Below are 19792 nucleotides of genomic sequence, written 5' to 3' on the forward strand. Positions count from 1 at the left end.
ATCCTAAGGAATCTCACTTAAGTGCGGTGAAAAGGATTATGAAGTATCTCCTAGGAACATTAAATGTTGGATTGTGGTATCCGAAAGGATCCACTTGTGATTTGATTGGTTATTCCGATTCCGATTTTGCCGGTTGCAAATTGGATAGGAAAAGCACTAGCGGCACTTGTCACTTGCTAGGAAACTCTCTTGTTTCATGGCATAGCAAGAAACAAGTAAGTGTAGCCTTATCTACCGCCGAAGCCGAGTATGTAGCCGCCGGTAGTTGTTGCGCCCAAATTTTATGGATGAAACAACAACTTGTGGACTATGGACTCATGCTTGATCACATTCCTATCAAATGTGATAATACTAGTGCAATAAATTTAACCAAGAATCCGGTTCAACATTCAAGAACCAAGCATATTGAGATTAGACATCACTTCATAAGAGACCATGTTGAAAAGGGTGATGTGGTTATTGAATTTGTCGAAACTAGTAAACAACTAGCGGACATCTTCACTAAACCTTTATGTAAAGAAAGTTTTTTTAACATCCGAAATGAACTTGGTATCTTAGATTCTAATCTAATATGATTTGTTTGAATTCATTGTATTTATATTGCTATTTTATCTCTTACTAACTTAAGCATTGGAGATATCCAATTAGCCATTGTTTTGTAGGTTTATGAGTTGATGAATGAGTGATTAATCTTGAGGAAGATTGAAGAATTTGAAGATTATAAACAATGGAGGATCAACAAATTGAAGTTTATAATAGTTTAAATGAGTATATACATGATGGAACTCAAAGGATTGAAGAAAGAACCACCAAAGGATGAAAATTTGGTGATTTTGGGCAAAATGATGCATGTTGCATCGATGCAACCAAGCTTTGCATCGATGCAAAGCACACGACGTGCTATGTGCATCGATGCAAAGCCCATTGCATCGATGCAAACAAGACCAAATTACATAAAAACACGTAAATTTGGCATTTTTGTGCAAACAAAACCCCACTTTTTCATCATCTTCAACCTCACAACTCATATCTCCACCTCCAAACCTCCATTACCTCCAAAACAAGCTCACATATAGCTTCATACAACTCACAAAACTTAGATACCCACTACAAACAAATTACATATTTGAAGTCCCCACATTCTCCTCTACAAAACCCATAAAACAAAATCATCCACAATGCCTAGAATCAAGAGAACCGTCAAGAAGTCAAAAGGTTCTTCAAGTGTGGTTCCACCTCCAAATAATCATCCTTTGGCAAGGTACTTTGCTTCTAATGAAGATCTTCAATTCTATGAGGCAAGGCTCGCCGGAAGAAAGGAAATTCCTCCGAGGTATTTGGATCCGACCCTTCTTGTCATTCATAACTTTGATACTCTTAAGGCTATTCTAGTTCATCAAGGTCTCATGGATTTTGTTCAAATTAAGAGTAAATTTTATCCGGATTTAGTTGCCATAGCCTATAGTACACTCATGATTGAGATTGATGAGGAAGATGAATCAAGTTTCACATTATTATTCAAGATAGGAAGAAAGGATTATAGGCTAGATGGTGATGAGTTAGCCACCATTTGGGAGCTGCCAAATCAAGGTGACTTGTTTCAAGGTGGTAAAACCCCAATTGATGAATGGGGTTATTCAAAGGACAATGCCATGCATTTGTTCAATCTTGTACAGGGAGCTCATTCCAAAATTAGTTGCAATTCAATGAGTGCGGAAAATAGAACTTTGTTATATCTAGTCACCTATGTATTGCAACCTAGAATATCCGGGCATGCGAATGTAAATGATGAAGATTTGATTGTCATGTGGGCTATGATGAATGGAATTAAGATTAATTGGCCATACTTTATAATACAACATATGGTTAGGCTCAAGATGAAGGATAGGAATGGTGGATTAGGATTCCTTTGCCTATGGTCTAAAGTCTTTGATTATGTTGGTATTGATGTATCAAATGAGATTACCAAGGAAGTACCTCCTCAATCTTGTATCAACACTCATATTCTCAACAAAATGGGAAGAAGAAATGTTGATGAACAAGGTCCTCAAGAGGAAGCTCCTCCACAAGCACCTCAAGCTCAAGAACCACCCTCATTGGTTGATATAATGAGAGAATTACAATCCATCAACCAAAACATCCAAAGGATTGACGTAGAGCATGGTAGGCAACTTGAAGCACTTAATCGTCGTGTGTCTCGTGTAGATCGTCGCACGGGTCGCTTGGATCGTCGTATTGATGACTTATATGAGCATTTCGGGATCCACCTACCATATGAAGAGGACACTGATGATGATGAAGACCAAGATTGATTGTCTCCTCTTCATCAAGTCACTTTTTATTGCTTTATGTTTATTTCATTATATGAATTGTTAAACTAACTCCTAGTAAGCTAAGGATTTCTATTATGGTTTTAATATTTTGATATGCTCTTCATAATTTTGTTTAATGATTAATGCTTGTATGCTTATTTGATGAATAACTCAAAATAGGCTTGGTACCCCTATTTTAAGTTAATGAGCTTGCTTTAATATATTTCACTTATTCAGGGGGAATTATGCATGCTTGTTTTATATATAAAAAAGAGGAAATCAAATGCTTTTTGAAAGGGGGAAATATCTATTTTCATTGTTTTATGCATGCTTCTATGACACATTTCAAAATCCTTTCTTTTTGATAATGTCAAAAGGGGGAAGAGAAGTTTGAGGATATTTGAAATTTTAAACTTTTGAAAAAGAAGAAGTTTAAGGATTTGAAAAGAAGAAATAAGTTTGCGAAACAATGTTTTCAAAAAGACTTCCGCTAAGCAAAAACTTTGATATCTAAATTGTTTTCTTTGATAAACGCCCGTTAAGGGAACAAATGCACATATTTAGGGGGAACTCCTGCAAAATTTTTTTTGTGAAGTCTTCTCCAAAGCTTTCTATAAAACAAAGTACATTATTGTTGCTTTCAAAATCATTTATAAATGTATATCCTCAAAAAAATTGATTTGTCATTATCAAAAAGGGGGAAATTGTAAACCATGTTTCTTGTATGCGAAGTTTGTATTCGTAGGTTTTGATAAATGACAAACCAACAAACAACTTGAATGAAAAAGCATGTTGAAAGATCAACCAACATTCAACGTTGAGGAATGAAGAGTTGAAAGCAACACAACATCAACAAGAAACTCAAGTCCACAACGTTTGAAGACAAGTATAGTGTCTTAGGACTTAGGTAACTTCTTGTTAAGAACCAATTGCTAAATCTCTCAACACACACTCACAAAATGTTTTGATGCACATCTTGCAATTCGATGCTAGCCAAATGGTTTAAAAACTTGTTTTCAAAGGTACAAAAGCATAGGAATTGACTCCAACAAGTTTGAGATCAATCCTAAGCATTTTGAAGTGATTTTAAGCCATTATTTAAGGTTTGCATCGATGCACACTCATCTTGCATCGATGCAAAGCATGCAACGACTTTTTGCATCGATGCAAAGATGTTTGCATCGATGCAACCTAGCTGAAAATTCAAATTTCAGCTTCAAAGACACATTTGCATCGATGCAAAGTGTTATGCATCGATGCAAATGATTCAAAAACATAAAAAACGGCTAGTTTTAACAAAACGGCTCCATCCCATTAACTCCCGAACGTTTCTAAGGTTTGGGGAGTCTATAAATAGATGGATTAAAGCCTTATTTCATACATGTGAGTATTTGCAAACTATCTTGTTCATATTCTTTCATTCTACACATTTTTAAGGTGTTATAATACACAATTTGAGAGAGCAATATCAATTGGTTCAATAGTACTAAACTTGTAATTATACACTCTTCTAGAGAGTACTCATTTCATCTCAACAATTCTTTGAGAATTGTTTTCTTGTAACACTTTGTAAATTGGAGTGTGATCTCCAAGGTTGAGTCAAGAGTTATAAACACTATAGTCGGTGAGGATACCAAAGAAGTATACTAAGCACTCAAGGCAAATCTTAGAGAAGGAATCTCTAAGTGGAGTGGGTTAGTATACGAGTGGTGATCATATACCGTGAGGTGTTAGAAACTAAGGACTCGGATTGTAAAAGGTTATGCGCGAGCACCTTGAAGCTTGGCAATAGTGGAACTTCTCAATAGCGATTGAGAAAGAAAGTGGACGTAGGACAAGGATTGTGCCGAACCACTCTAAATAGCGTTTGCATCTCTCCAAACTCATCTCTTCTATATTATTGTCTTTTACCTTTGAGCAAATAAATTGTGATCGAAAAGTAGCTTCGTAAGTACTTAAGGAATAGCTTAAGTCCGATTGGTGAAAAGCTTGATCAATTTATTTGAGTTGGTGTCTATTGGAAAGTAAAAGCTCCTTATAAATGCTTAGCAATTGAGTTAAGCTCTTGGAAAAATACTAGTACAATAACACTTTTATATATTGTCTTTAACTTCCGCAAAAAGATTCATTGTTGTTGCAATACTCAATTCACCCCCCCTCTTGAGTAATTGTGCATAGGTTCTACAACTGCGTCTATGTCGGTGCTAATAAATGGCTCGCCATCTAAGCCTTTCAACATGGAAAGAGGTTTGAGGCAAGGTGACCCACTGTCTCTGTTTTTGTTTGTGCTGGTGGTGGATGTGCTGCATCGAATGATTGGAGAGGCAGTGAGGAATGGTCGTATATCACCGCTGCAGGTTGGTAGAGATAGTGTACCATTGTCACATCTTCAGTTTGCTGATGACACTATCATCTTCTGCCCACCAGAGGAAGAGACTATAAAGAATTACAAGAGACTTCTGCGATTCTTCGAGTTGATGTCAGGCTTGAGTATCAATTTTGATAAGTCCAGCCTAATTCCAATTAATTGTGACGAGCAATGGGTCGAGCGTATGTGTAACCTACTGAGTTGTAAGGGGGATGCTCTTCTAGTTAAATACCTTGGAATATCTCTAGGATCTAATCCAAGGTTGGTGAAGACATGGAAGCCTATCATAGACAAGGTGGAGGAGAAACTCAGCTTGTGGAAGGCCAAGGTGTTGAACAAAGCTGAGAAGTTGGTACTTATCAAATCTGTGTTGAACAGTCTGCCAGTATACTATTTGAGCTTGTTCAAGATGCCGAAAGCTGTTGCTGAGAAATTGATTTCGCTACAGAGAAGATTCCTGTGGAGCTCAGAAGAGGGAAGGACTGGTATGGCATTAGTAAGGTGGGAAGTGGTCTAGGCGCCGAAGAAACTAGGTGGACTGGGAGTAGGGGACGCTATGGTTCGAAACACAGCGCTGTTGTTCAAGTGGTGGTGGCGATTTGCAAAGGAAGATTGCCCATTGTGAAAAAAAGTTGTAGTTTCTTGTCATAATCTAAACCCCAATGAGCCTCTGTCGACTCAAGAACCGCCTACTAGAGGAGGACCATGGAAGGATATTTGCCAGTTACACATTATGAACCAACATCTAAGGGATAAGATGATCGCAGGCCTGTCCATGGAGGTTGGGGATGGGCGTCGGACACGTTTTTGGGAGGATGCATGGGTGATTGGTGGACCTCTGAAGATCTGGTTCCCGAGGCTTTTCTCTGTTTCAAACCAGTGTGGATCCGTTATAGGGGACTGTGGTTTTTGGGATGGACTTGAGTGGATTTGGAACTTCCAATGGAGGAGAGAGCTCTTCCAATGGGAGTTGGAATTACTGAGTGCATTACATGAGGTTTTGAGACCTGTGAAATTAATTCATAACAGAGAGGACAGAGTGGTGTGGAAATATGATAGGCGAGGTGTTTTTACGACTTACTCATTTGTGCAGGTGATGCAGGAGGAACTGGTCCCAGCGGAGGTAACCAGCTATAGCTTCACCAGGACTATTTGGAAGTAGGGGTGGCAAGCGGGGAAGCCCGCCCCGCCCCGCCCCGCCCCGCCAGAAGCCCGCCCTTTGGCGGGCTGGCCCGCCCCGCCTAACGGCGGGCTGGCGGGCCGGCGGGCTAAGCCCGCCAAGTATCCTCTTTTTTTTTTAACTTTTAACTATTAAATAATATATATAAAAATATAAAAAAATCTTTTCTATTTTTTACTTTTAACTATTATAATTTCTAAAGGCATAAAAATTATATTTTTTATATTCATAAACATTAAAATCTTTTTAATTATAAATATCTAATAAACATAATTATAAACCAAGTTTTCATCCAAAACATAAGTATAAATATTCTCTCCAAAGCAAAATAAACATAATTTAAAACATAATTATAAATATTGTCTCCAAAGTAACATAAACATAATCCAAATCACTCAATTTTTATCTTCATACTCTTGTAAGTTAGGTTGGGGGAAGTTAGGTTTTGGCAAAAAATTGTAAAAATACCCCCTCACTAAAAAAACACAAAGCCCGGCGGGGAAGCCCGCCCCGCCCCGCCAAAGCCCGCCAAAGCCCACGGTTTAAGCGGTGCGGGTTAGGCGGGCTTTTGTTATTTGGCGGTCCCAATTTTCCAGCCCAGCCCGCCTTTTTTGGCGGGTTATGCGGGGCGGCCCGGCGGGTTTAGGCCCGTTTGCCACCCCTATTTGGAAGGGGCTGGTTCCGCCAAGAGTGGAGCTCTTTGTCTGGTTTGTTCTGATAGGAAGAGTGAATATAAAGGACAGCTTGAGCAGGTTTGGAATTATCAGCCAGGAAGATGCTACTTGTGTTCTTTGTAACAACGGGGTGGAGGATGTACATCACTTGTTTTTAGGATGTATCTTTGCATGGCAGGTATGGAGTGCTTGGATCTTAGCCTTTGGCCGACGGTGGTCTTACCCGGGATCGATGAAAGAACACTTTCTTAGTTGGACAGAAGAACCGCAAAGGATGGAAGAGCGTAATCACCGGTTGAGGTGCTTCTGCGCGATCGTCTGGAACTTATGGTTGGAAAGAAATAGACGGATTTTTCAGCACACAAGGAAAGGAGTTGAAGAAATCATCAGCATATCTTCGAGTAGTACTAACGAGTGGAGTGGTGGGGATCCCTTTAGTTGTTGATGGCTATGCCGGAGATGACATAGGGACGGTGTTGTGTAATTATTTTTGTTAGGTCCGCTTGTTTTTAGTTAGTTAACCTGGTCGCTCCACTACTATTGTGTTGAGCTGTTTGATTTAAAAAAAAAAGTTAATCTCAAAAGAATGATTTCATTTTTTTTTTTTGCAAACTTATTAAATATTCGTTCTGTATCTGTTATTCATTATATATAAAAATACTCTTTTTATCCTAACTATGAATCATTTATTACAGTATCTGTTCTGAAAATTTGTTGCATATCTTAAACTCTCTGGAGATGGTTCGGTTTGGAAGATCACTGGTCCACCTTCCAACGTAGACAAGAATGTATTCTTTTTTCACTTACTGAAAAATGGAGGAATAGATGAAGAATGGAAGTTTGGGGTTGAATGGAAAGAATGTTGTATAGTATACAATTTAAAGGAATGGGACAAGATTATCTAGAAGCTCGACTCCTTACCTAACCGTCAGATAGAGTTGTTGATTGAACGATCTTAGAGCTTATAAAAAAATGACCTCCTATGTATTACTATGTGTGACACATATTTTACTATATGTTAAATTGTCTTGGACATATTTTATTTTCTTATTAATGGGCACGTAATTATTTAGGTGGTTTAAAATTTTTTGGTGTTATTTTTGAATATGTATTATATTTTAAAATTTAGGTTTTTTTATGTTCTAAAATTTAAAATATGTATAGTATATTAACTTGATACTTAATTTATGTAATTTTTTACTATATGATATGAATAATTGTTATAAATAAATATGAAATATTTGACTATATTTTTTCTTTTCTTATATTAACAATTAAATTAGTATGATTATTTTTTTTAAAATATAATATTAATTAGATATGAGAATTTTATCCAAAATATATTAGATATATTAAATAATTTTATTTTTTAAAAAATTAACAAAACTTTATTCCCGCGCAAATGCATTTCATCCTAGTTAATATAAAAAGCCAATAAAAATAAACTATTTTTTCCCTAAAATTCCCCATCTTTTTTGCCGGAACACCCCCCTCCCTGCAAAGTAACCTCTCACTCTCACACGGATTTCAGTGTTCTCCGACTCCAACCACCGTTAACAGCCGATATGAGACCCGGCGCTGGATCCCGCCGACAACCCAACGACTCATTCATTCCGCCGCCAACTCCGCTGGATTTCCATCAGCGCAATCAGTTCCCCCGCGACTCCGACGCCAGTTTCGCAAGCAGCCGCCCTTCTTCCGCCGGAGGCGGCGCGGGGCGCACGAGGTTCGAGGACTACAAGGAGCGCCACTTTCAGCAATCGGTGATTTCCGCCATCAACTCGTTCCTAAAGTCGCGGGACTCTACCATCAGGTTCAAATCCGGCGGCACCACACCTTCCGCGAAGGTCATCATCGAAACCCTACAGTTCCTTCTGAGAGAGATCGAGTACCCTGTGTCGAAACTCGAAGAGGATCTTCCCCCTCTCCTGAAGCGCCTCAATTACCCGTTCAAGCTCAACAAGTCCATCCTCAAATCCCCCGCTGCCCCTCACCAGTGGCCTTACTTGCTCGCACTCATTCACTGGCTCCTTCAGATCGCCTCCTTCGGCTCTCACCTCTCCCAATCCACCTCCAATACCGTCTCTTCCCTCCTCCAGGTCAACCTTCTCCACCAGTACACCCTCAATTCCTATCTTAACTACATTAAGGGCCATGATGATGTGGTTGAAGAACTCGAACTCGACATCATCGACAAGCTCAACCACCAGAAGGCCCTCGCCCAGGAGAAGCTCGAGGCTGCCAACAATGAGCTCAAGAGTTTGAGGGATGACTTGGAGAGGCTGAGGTTGCATCCCGTAAAGAAGGAGGAGCTGGAGAAGACTAAGGTAGTTAGATGACTTAGAATTCCTCTATTTTGAATTCAGTTTGGTTTGACTGCTCAATTGTTGTTTGTTTTGATTACAAGGGCATGCTAGAGGACGATGTGAAGAAGTTTAATCTTCTGATTGAGGATGTTGGGAGGAAGATTGAGGAGATGGAGAAGGTGCTGGCAGAGAAGGAGAAGGTTCTGGAGGCGAAGGAGCAGGAGAACCGTAGGGTTTGCGAGGAGAACAAGGAACTCAGGAGGACGGTAGAGGCACAGCCTGTGAATGTGAGGGATGTGGAGAGGATGAAGAGGGAGTTGCAGGCTTTGGAGAGGGAGATCCAGGAGGGCGAGCTTGCCCGGAATGTTTGGGAGGACAAGTTCTGGGAACTGGAGAATAATCTTTCTCACAAGTTCAAGGAGCTTGAGGTGCTTGCTTTGGATTGCAACCAAGAGCTGAGGAGGTTGAATTGTGCTCCATTAATAATATCTATAGATTATTGACTGTTTTGTTAGAATGAAGCAAATTCTATTGATCTTATTTCTATTAGATAGATGTTGTGTTTGTTGTCTGTCTTTACAGTCAAGTCTGGACATCTAAACCTCCTTGCTGGTGTTTCTAGGTTGAAGATCGGTGATGATATTCAGTATCAGTTGAATGCCAAGGGAACTACGCCTGCTGAGATTATGGGTTTTGACCATAAATTGAGTCTGAAGCCTGCACTTAACTCATACACTGAGGACATTAAGAAGATTTCTATGGGGAGATGGGAAGAGTTAATTTCCTATCAGCAAATGTCCAATGAAAATGCTGCTAGGCTTGAGCAAAAAAGAAATAATGTTGCAACATTGCAGTCACAGATTGATAAAGTAAGTGCATGATCATGCTCAGAACTTTATTAATGTTGATTCTATACTTTTATCCTGTCACAGATAACCAGTGTGTGCTATGCTGTGTCACTTTAAGTTTCAACCTTCTAGGGGGAGATTTTGATTTTCATCTGTGTAGATTAGCCAAAGATAATTGTGAACTTGATGTTCTTCTACTGGAAAGTTTTGCTATTAACAAAATGCAATAATGAATAGGTGTAAATTTAATTTAAGTGATGGTGGCAGCATGCTGCTCTGCTTTTGGAATGTAGGAGTTGGTCCAGGGTCTTTACTGTAGCTTATACATTTTACCTATGTTTCCAACGCAATGACTTATCATACTTGAGTCGTCTTTATAGTTTTGTTGTTTTTCTGTGCTTGGGAATTTAGAATCATCAATTATTCAATTGTACTTGCATTACAAATTTACAATCATGTCTGCAGTAATTGCAGATGATTCAGCTGTTCAAAATATGTTTTTTTATTCCATCTTTTAGCTGCCATATTTACTCTACTGTATTACACACAAACTAAATTTATGCTTTGCATCTACTGTTGATTTAGTTTCTCTATATTTTCTGGCAATCTTTTCGCACTTTGTCAGAATCATTTAGATGCGTATTGGAAGCAGAAATCATCTACCCTGTGAAAACTGTTTCCTGACTTTTGTTCTTCTGCTGTGTGTTACATTATCCACCAGATGGAAGCTGAAGTAAACATGATAAAGAATGAAACACAAGATTATGTAAATAGATGTTCAGCTGAAGCAAAGCGAATGTTGGAGGATGTCCACGTAGCAGGTCATGACCTGGACATTATGGAAAGAGAGGCAGCTGAGGTTCTGAAGGTAATTCCATGGTTGTTAATTCTTCAGTAAGTAATTGAATTTGTCAAGACTTGAACATGTCTCTGGCGTCATTCTCTTCATTGTGTTTAGGACTCTATCAATCTTGAGAGATAAGCTATGTTTCTGGCATAGTTCTTGTGTAACATGATTGCATCCGTTCTGGTTTCTTTTTCAGGCTGCCCAATTGAATTTGCAGGAAGCAATTAAGCAAAGTGAAGAAGAAATACAAATGCGTGCTCGTGAGCTCCTGAAGTTGGTTGATTCAGTATCAAAGTATAAAGAATACGTGGGGTCTAAAATTTCAGAGATGAATAGGGAACTATCAGAAACTGCAACTGCTGTCTCTGAGGCATACAGGGGTTCATTTCCGTCCCAATTCACCAATATATTGAATACAAATCGCCAGCCTGAGAGTAGAGATTGAGGCATTGTGCATATATATGACCAACAACCCCGTCCCGGCCGTCATCCCCCCCCCCCCTCCAAAAAAAACAAAAAACCGCATTGTATATATATATATATATATATATATATATATATATATATATATATATATATTTGGCACTTGCACACTCCTACGAATGCTTCACGTGTTTTTTTTAATGAACATGTTGACCGTCACAGATGAGATAGCAATATATAATTATGCTTTTTCTTGGCCATGTATCATATTTTTGGTATATTTAAAATATGTTTTAGACAGATTTCAATTATTTTTGGACCATAAACAAGTGTTTTTTTAATTAAATTAACAAAAATTGCCTGGATATATTTTTTTTTTGTGTTTCTACAGCATATAAGTATTTTATGGAGAAGCACAAAAACTTATTGATAGAATACAAAAATTTTTATATATAATACAAATTTATTTTATTTTTATTTTTTTTACCAAAGATAGGAGACTCTAACCTGCAACCTCTTAATTGAGTATGGGGAGACTATGCCATTTGAGTTATAACTCATTGGCATATAATACAAACTTATTGATATAGTATAAAAAATTTTATACATAGCACATAAATATTTGTATATAGTACAGAAATTAGATACTCCGACAGCAAGAATGGTAGGTCGAGGCAAAGAGACAGTCGTGAATCAAAGTGAAGACTCGAAAAGGCAAAGGTCTGACGAACCACCGACGAGCTCTGGCGAGAGGCAAAGGAAAAGAATTGTTGACGGCGACATACAAAGGAGAACTGGAGAAGCGCCAAAGAGGGGAGACTTGAGGAGGTTTTGAAAAATATGAATATAGTTTTTAAAGTTATTTTATTAAATTGGTTAACCAAAATATAGTTAAGATTTTTTAACCGATTAATTTTAGTTTTTTTTATGTACATCCCTACTTTTTTCCTTCTTCAAACTTTAGGGGATTTTACTGATGTTTCCTGGGAGAAAAAGCTATTTTTAGCAGTTCTGTTAATTGATAAAAGAATGAAAATGCAAATATATAAAAACATTTGGGATGATTTTGAAAAAGAAATCTTCAGAAAATGATTTTCACCCACAACGTTGGAGACCAAAATAATATTTTTTTTTCACTTTAAAAAGTTAAAGATTACAAGATTTGATTAGCTAAGAACAACTTTTCCTAATCTCCATTGTAGGTAAACGACTAAAACAAACTTTTGGTGAATAAACCCGTTGCAAGGAATCAGTGCTAAAAAATTTCAAGTAATCACAAAGTACAAATACTATCCTTCTCTTGAGCACAAGTAAGCATATCTGCATATCTACCAAAACATTGAAGCAAAATACACTAGAAAATCCTTGATAGGTTAATGTGTTGCCATAATGTGTATCAAGAAAGCATAAATCTGAACCAAAGATTCTTGCTAATTTAATTTAGTAGTTCTAAGACTTTGGTCATGCTGCTGTCGTTTCACCCTTTCCTCCAAAAGTCTTAGCTCATTACGCCAATCTTCCAGTTTTGCTAGCTTCTCTAACTGCTCAGGCTTCATATCTTGCTCTGCAGCTTTCTGCTGGAGGCTTTCTGTCTGTCGTATCTGCATCCAACAATCAAATGTTAGGAGAAAGTGAAAAGCATTACCAAATACCAATTCGGTGGCATTTTCGCTCAATGCTGATTAGTCACTCTACTCGCTTATCAGAAGATGAAGAAACTAGAAGACACGTATCTATGTAATCATTATAATTTTCAATTCAATTTTCCCACAGTATTTGTATCTTTTTTCAGCCTAAAAATCTCATTGGATAGCCTCTAACAATGTTTCAAAAGTAACCAGCATTAAACAAACAACCTACAGAAATACAACAAAGGAACACAGAATCCATGCTTTCTGAATGATTCTTTGATAATCAAATATTTGAATGAAGCCATGAAGTTAAGACGAACAAAATCAATATGATCAACACAAATTGAAAGAGATTGGAATTCATATATGTTTAAAAAAAAGGGAAGCCCGGTGCACAAGCATCCTGTGATTTTCTTTGAAAACCACTATATATATGGGCTATAGCCACCTAACAACTACAAACTTACAAACAGGAGGCATGAACTTAATTGTTTGATGTAATACACTAGTTCTGTCATTGCCATGTGTAGTCCCCAATCATAAATGATAGAAGATAGATAGTAGAAAATTAATTAACAGAATACCATGTCACTAAACCAAAATTGAAAGCGAGGAGTATTTGACTTCAAACTGGCAAATGGAAACTCAAAGGATTGCCTACGCTATGACCAAATATGATATCCATGATTGCCACTAAGAAAAAACTGCTAATCTTCAATATTTCTTCATTTAAAAATACCATGAGACTGAAGAATATAAGTTAGATCACTGGGCATACTATCTGCCATAAATATAACTTCGGACTTCAAATCATAAATAAGTCCTATGGGTAACAGACAAAGAATATCATTCAAGATACATGCATGCAGCACAAATGGCTTTTAATATAAGGAATTTCAACACACTACCGTTGTTAGCTCAAAAACAATTGATTCAGGTAGAAGCTTTTATTTGATATTGTTGGAGAAAGTTATCTGTCAAAATCTCCAGTAATGCAGAAAATCATGAAGCATAGCCGGCGTACCTTCTTTTTCAGTGCTCGAATCTTTTTATCAATATCTTGGCTGCAGCCAGATGAGTCTAAACCTTCTGTAGAGTCCGTGACAGGAGAAGCAACGGAAGAACTTCCAGAAACAGCTAGTTCATTAATCTGAGATGTTAGCGACTGGACAGATTCTGATCCAAGATCATTCTTAACTGCTTCTAGCTTCGTACTATCTTCGGTTACATTTAATTCTAAATTCTTTTCCTTTTCAAGGGCAGCCTAGAGGAATCACACAAGAAAGCAAGAGAGACTTTATTACTAGTTGTTTTGGTAAGAACTTAGTAATTTGTTTGACTTCAAAGTTCACAGCCTGAAAGAAAGAATCTTTGTACATTGCACAATAGCCTTTGAGATGCTGCACCTAACTTGTTCCAATGTATTCTACTATAAACACCAAAAGAAATGACAGTGAGAGAGAGTGAGACACAATGTGACATACCTGAAGTCGTTTTTCCTTCTTCCTTTCGTTCCTCTTTACCGATTTCGTCTTTGGTTTTGAATTATCCAATGCAGGATCATAACCCGGAGGTCCACTGTGTGATGCCATCTCTTTCTTCAACTGCATCATCAACATTATCCAAAATCCAGAAAATTAAACGTTGCCCACCGTTAACAGAACAAAAACGTGCTTCTAGTGAAGCGTCCTGGTAAAGATCCAATCTTTATCAAGTCAAATTGCCTCGGATTCTAAGGGCGATAAAAAAAATGTTTGCAAATAAGTCGAATTATCATAGAAAAGGAACAATGGGGTTTCGTAAAAGGGGACAAAGAATCGAGCTTTGGAAAGAGAGAACGATTAGGGTACCAGAGCAGCTTTGGGTTGATAAATGGCGACTTCTTCTTGAGGGGTATAGCCAGCTCTGATGCGAATGGCTTTTCGGAGGGTTCCATCGGGTCGCCGCGTAGGGGCGAGAATCCTCTCTCCTTCTTTTAGGGTTTTGCTGAGCTCTGGAACTTGCTCCTTGTGTTGTTGATCTTCGCTTCGGCGACTCGTTGACATCACTCACTGAGTTTAGAGTCCGAGTCATAAGTTGGAGTGGCACTTCGGGGTTTGGCTTTCAGACAACGAGAATGAGAACCAAAACACCTCCTTTACTTCGAGCTTTCTATTTTTCGTTCCTTTTATATCTCAAGTTTCCAACATTTGTTACGATTTCGTCTTTATCTTCTTTATATCTCAAGTTCTTATATTCTTTGATAATGTAACTTTCCAATATCTTAATTGAAATAATTTAGTTATTATTACTTTCTCAATAGAATTCAGAATTTATTGAATCTTGCTAATAATCTGTAAGTAAGTATGATCATTTCAATTTTATTTATTAAAAATATTGACTCGTGTTATTTTTCTTAAAAAAGATTACAACAAAATAAATAACAATTTTAATATTCTGTTTGACTTAAATGCAATTAGCCAAACAATTCAATATTAAATTCAATTATAATGTATGTATAATGCATATAAAAGTCAACTATTTAAAACATAAAATATATATTAAAAATATATAAAATAATATATATAAATATTTAAAAATGCATATTTACTTGATGACTAATAATATACATGTAGTATTTTTTTTTGTTATGAAATAACTAAATAAATAAATAAGGAAGAGATAACAAATATAAAATAAATAAATAAAAAGAGAGAGAAGAGTGTGTCAGTATAAGAGAGAGAGAATTTTATTGATTGTTCGTGTATATATGACATCCGATCATGTCCTATTTATACATGCATGAAGTGTTTATTTTTCAACTTTCATTTAATGTGATTCTCTTGGAAATGGGCATCCACATCCTTCATTCTTATCACAACACTCTCTGTTGGATGACCATTTAAGATTATGCATCGTTCAAACCTTACTAAAGAAAAATCCAATGAGAAAAAACTTTAGTGAAATAAAAAGAATACAATATCTTTTGTGATGGGGACTGCCTCATTAAAAACCTTGTTGAGTTAAGTAATTAACTAATAGAGTAAAGTATCGTTTTTGTCCCCAACGTTTGGGGTAAGTTCTATTTGTGTCCCTAACGTTTAAATCGTCCTATTTGTATCCTTAACGTTTATAAAAGTGATTCAATGTTATCCTACTATCAATTATACTAACAAATCAGATTATATTTTTCAATTATTCTCACTTGGATGTATTCATTCTCAATTAGGTCTCACTTAGATGTGTTCGATTTTAATATTATATCTACTATTTGTGTTTAGATTCAATTATGTCCCTAGAAAAGTGAATTATGTAAATGTTGTAGGAATTAGTTTCAACATTTGATGAGCTATTTTTCGAAGTAGATCATCGATTCTATTCCAGACATTTGTATTCTAATTTCAAGAAGAGATTTTTAAAACTCAAACTAAAGCGATCATGATGTGTAATTGACGGCAGGATAACATTGAATCACTTTTACAAACGTTAAGGATATAAATAGGACGATTCAAACGTTAGGGATACAAGTAGGATTTACTCCAAACGTTGGGGACAAAAATGATACTTTACTCCACTATAATTAATGATGACAAACATTGATTTATTGGGCTAATTACTCAATTAGTTTTGATTATGTTGGTTTAGTGTTGCAGGCCAAAACATATATGAAGCAACAGCCCAAGTGAATAAGAAAAATATAAATAAGGCTGGTGGATTATAACATAAATAGAAGTCCAAAGAAAAACAAAAGTTAGATGGGCCAAACGGGTTGCATGAATCAAATCCGATCCAAGCCCGTTAGTAATAAATCCCTCCAAATTGATCTCACATCACAAGCAATGTTCACTTTTGTGTGTTGGTCAGAAAATAACGAGAGAGAGAGAGAGAGCTTCTTCCCTAAGTTAATCACCAAAGAAGCAAGAAAGAGAGAGATTAAGCTTGAAAGGCAGATGTCTAATCAACCATATCAAACCAAATCAAGCTAAGGCAAAGGTTAAAGGTAACCCATTTTCTATTGCATGCATACTGATTTCTTCTCTTCTTCCCAATCCTCTGCTCAGTCCGAAATGGGATACAACGGAAAGTTGATTTCTGTTACAATCTGCTCTGTATCTACGATCATAAGTGATTCTTGGGGACCAAGTAGCTTCTCAATGGCTCAGATCCGGTTTACCATTGGAAGACTTTTGTGGATGTTGTTTTATGGCTTTCGGTCAACAAGAGAATGTCAAAAGCAAAGTTTCTACTTTGAGGATTAATGAGAAAAAGTGAGTTTGTGGGTTGGTGAAACACAGTGCTCAAGAAGTTGACCTAGGAAGAAGAACCCAGCAACATACAAGGAGATAAAATAGGATTTCTGCTCATTCAGAAGCAAGGAGAGTAAACCAGCGTTTGAGTTTTTTGTTCTGTGAAGAATTTCTCTGAAGAAGTTCCTCTACTTGGACAGTGCTTTCTTTCAAAGAAGCATTCCGCCAAACATGAAGAACTGAATCAGAGACATGCAAATCCAGTTTATTACATAGCAAAAAGTCTGTTGATGAAGTCAATCTCCTTCATGTTATTGCAGATTGTATTTTACTTTTCAATGTTTATCTTTCTGTAATTTCTTGAGTGAAAAGGCATATTGAGAGAGTTCAAGTAAAAGCTATGAGTGGAAAGAGGCTGAGTGATACATTTGAGAGAAAAGCCTAGAGTCATTTTCAGATTTCTTTAGGTATGTCTGTGTCTTGTATCTTGTACCTGTGAGGTATCCCTTTCTTAGTTGGGTTAGCACTAAAAGTAAAGAGTTAGGTATTAGCATAACCAATGTCAAGTTAGATTAGAACTTGAGTGTGAGAGGACTGGGTCAATCCTGTGAAATTGGCATATGTAATACTTTTAACTATAGTGGAAATTCCTCCATTGTTGTGGAGGAGACTGGACGTAGGTTGCATAGCACATGGCAACCGAACCAAGATACATGCTGGTGTTTGCTTCTCTCTTCTCTACTATGTTCTGTTTTCTGATATTCATGAGACAAAAATAAATTGTCTCATAAATTTCTGCTACTGAGTTCAAACAGAATCAGAATAGCAAGTTTAAAGAAAAGGGGTTATTTCGGTAACTAAAAGAAAGGCATAGATTCAACCCCCCTTCTCTAAGCCCACTACAACCTTCAAACCTTGTCAAGAAAAACCCAATGAAAAAAAACCTGACCAAGGAAAAAAGAATACAGTCTTCCCCTCTTGTCGACATCATTTAATGTCTCAAAATCGGTGCATCCCAATCTGTTGTACCAATCTTTCAAAAGAGGATTTTGGGAGTGACTTTGTAAATAAATCTGTGAGATTATCACTTGAATGGATCTGTTGAATATCAATTGTCCCTTGATTTTGAAGATTATGAGTGAAGAATAATTTGGGAGAAATATGCTTTGTTCTATCGCCTTTGATATATCCGCCATTAAGTTGAGTAATGCATGATGTATTATCTTCAAATAGGACAATTGGAGCTATCTTCTGATCAATCAATCCACAGGAATTGATCCTTATTCACATCCAAAGGGCTTACAATCATTGGAGTACTTAATGGATGTGACATATCCATATAAAATCTCTTCAAGATCTTTTCTGTGTATGTTTTTTGATGAATGAAGATCCCAATTGTTGTGTGTTCGATCTACAGGTCAAGACAGAATTTAGTTTTTCTAAGATCTTTCATCTCAAACTCTTCTTTTAGAGTTTTTATAATTGTTGGAATCTCTTTAAGAGTTCCAATGATATTTAAATCATCAACGTACACAGCAATTATAATGAATTCAGATGCAGATTTCTTTATGAAAACACATGGGCAGATATCATCATTCTTAAATCCGTTTTTGGTCAGATACTCAGTAAGACGATTATACCACATTCGTCTAGATTACTTTAGACCATATAAAGATCTTTGCAATTTAATCGAGTATAATCCCTGCGAATATTCATTGGATGGTTTAGATATCTTCAGTCCTTCAGGGACTTTCATATAGATATCACGATCTAATGAGCCGTATAAGTAGGCTGTTACCACATCCATTAAATGCATATGTAGTTTATGATATGCAGTTAAACTGACCAAATAACGCAATTTTATCGCATCCACTACAGGGGAATACGTTTCTTCATAATCTATACCGGGCCTTTGTGAGAAACCTTATGCCACAAGTCGGGTGTTGTAGCGCACAACTTCATTTTCTCATTTTGTTTTCTCACAAATACCCATCGGTATCCAACAGATTTTACCTCTTCTGGTGTACGAACTACAAGTCCAAAGACTTCACGTTTTACAAGTGAGTCTAACTCAGCCTTCATGGCTTCTTCCCATTTTGGCCAATTATTCCTTTGTCGACATTCTTCGACTGATCTTGGCTCAAGATCCTTACTTTCATGCATGATATTTAATGCCACATTATATGTAAATATTTCATTGACAATTGTCTTATTTCGGTCACATTTCTCTCTTGTAAAGACATAATTTATCGAGATCTCATCATTTTCACAATTTTCAGGTACCTGAACGTCTTATTGCGTTAAAACTATATCAGAATTTTGGACAACTGCAGGTGTCTCTACTATATCTTTTTCAACAGGGATTGTATTTATCTCTTTTTTTTCGAGAATTTTTGTCTTTAGAACCGACAGGCCTGCCACGCTTCTGGCGTGAATTTGCTTCAGTGGCTACTTCTCCTACTAGAATATCAATTCGAATTGGGGCATTTTTTACTGGTATATAAGATTTGGTTATTCTCTTTGTATCGGAAAATGCATCAGGCAATTCATTTGCTATTCTTTGCAAATGTATAATCTTTTGAACTTCTAGTTCATATTGCCCTGATCGAGGATCTAAATGCATCAACGATGATTCATTCCAATTAAGTTCCTTTTTAGGAAGCTTATTCTCTCCCCCTAATGTTGAAAATTTTGATTCATCAAAATGACAATTCGCAAATCGGGCTTTAAATACATCCAGTTTGTATCTCAAGATACCTACTATAGAGGGGGAATCATATCCAACATATATCCCCAATTTTCTTTGGGGTCCCATTTTGGTGCGATTAAGTGGTGCAATGGGAACATATATCGCACACCCAAATATTCTTAAATGGGAAACATTTGACTGCTGGCCAAATGCTAATTGCATATGAGAGAACTGATGGTAACTCGTTGGCTTCAAACGAATAAGTATTGCGGCATGTAAAATAGCATG

At 36.9% G+C, this 19792-nt stretch overlaps 2 protein-coding genes across 2 annotated transcripts; one reads left to right on the forward strand and one right to left on the reverse strand.

Annotated features, from left to right (window-relative positions):
- Positions 1–7994: 7994 nt before the first annotated feature.
- LOC107624209 (kinetochore protein NDC80 homolog) lies at positions 7995–11266 on the forward strand. The gene is made up of 5 exons (XM_016326691.3): positions 7995–8861; positions 8942–9303; positions 9463–9709; positions 10410–10556; positions 10732–11266. Exons 1-5 carry the CDS (start codon positions 8100–8102, stop codon positions 10978–10980), a joined length of 1767 nt encoding a protein of 588 aa, XP_016182177.2. The 5' UTR covers positions 7995–8099; the 3' UTR covers positions 10981–11266.
- Positions 11267–12221: 955 nt separating this feature from the next.
- PYM (partner of Y14-MAGO) lies at positions 12222–14777 on the reverse strand. The gene is made up of 4 exons (XM_016326634.3): positions 14440–14777; positions 14074–14193; positions 13614–13853; positions 12222–12559 (listed from the first exon to the last, which is right to left on the reverse strand). The coding sequence occupies exons 1-4, from the start codon at positions 14632–14634 to the stop codon at positions 12389–12391; spliced, it is 726 nt and encodes a 241-aa protein (XP_016182120.1). The 5' UTR covers positions 14635–14777; the 3' UTR covers positions 12222–12388.
- Positions 14778–19792: the final 5015 nt, after the last annotated feature.

The sequence above is a fragment of the Arachis ipaensis genome, chromosome B10 (assembly GCF_059453495.1).
Source record: "Arachis ipaensis isolate K30076 ecotype BB chromosome B10, ASM5945349v1, whole genome shotgun sequence".
NCBI classification, from domain to species: Eukaryota; Viridiplantae; Streptophyta; class Magnoliopsida; order Fabales; family Fabaceae; genus Arachis; species Arachis ipaensis.

What these genes read in the sequence shown, in the direction of transcription:
- LOC107624209 (XM_016326691.3), top strand. Translation starts at nt 8,100, where the DNA reads ATGAGACCCGGCGCTGGATCCCGCCGACAACCCAACGACTCATTCATT. An exon ending in AGGAGCTGGAGAAGACTAAG is followed by an intron (nt 8,862 to 8,941) that starts GTAGTTAGATGA and finishes TTTGATTACAAG; the next exon opens with GGCATGCTAGAGGACGATGT. An exon ending in TGCAGTCACAGATTGATAAA is followed by an intron (nt 9,710 to 10,409) that starts GTAAGTGCATGA and finishes ATTATCCACCAG; the next exon opens with ATGGAAGCTGAAGTAAACAT.
- PYM (XM_016326634.3), bottom strand. Translation starts at nt 14,634, where the DNA reads ATGTCAACGAGTCGCCGAAGCGAAGATCAACAACACAAGGAGCAAGTT. An exon ending in ATCAACCCAAAGCTGCTCTG is followed by an intron (nt 14,194 to 14,439) that starts GTACCCTAATCG and finishes TTGATGATGCAG; the next exon opens with TTGAAGAAAGAGATGGCATC. An exon ending in AGAAGGAAAAACGACTTCAG is followed by an intron (nt 13,854 to 14,073) that starts GTATGTCACATT and finishes TGATTCCTCTAG; the next exon opens with GCTGCCCTTGAAAAGGAAAA.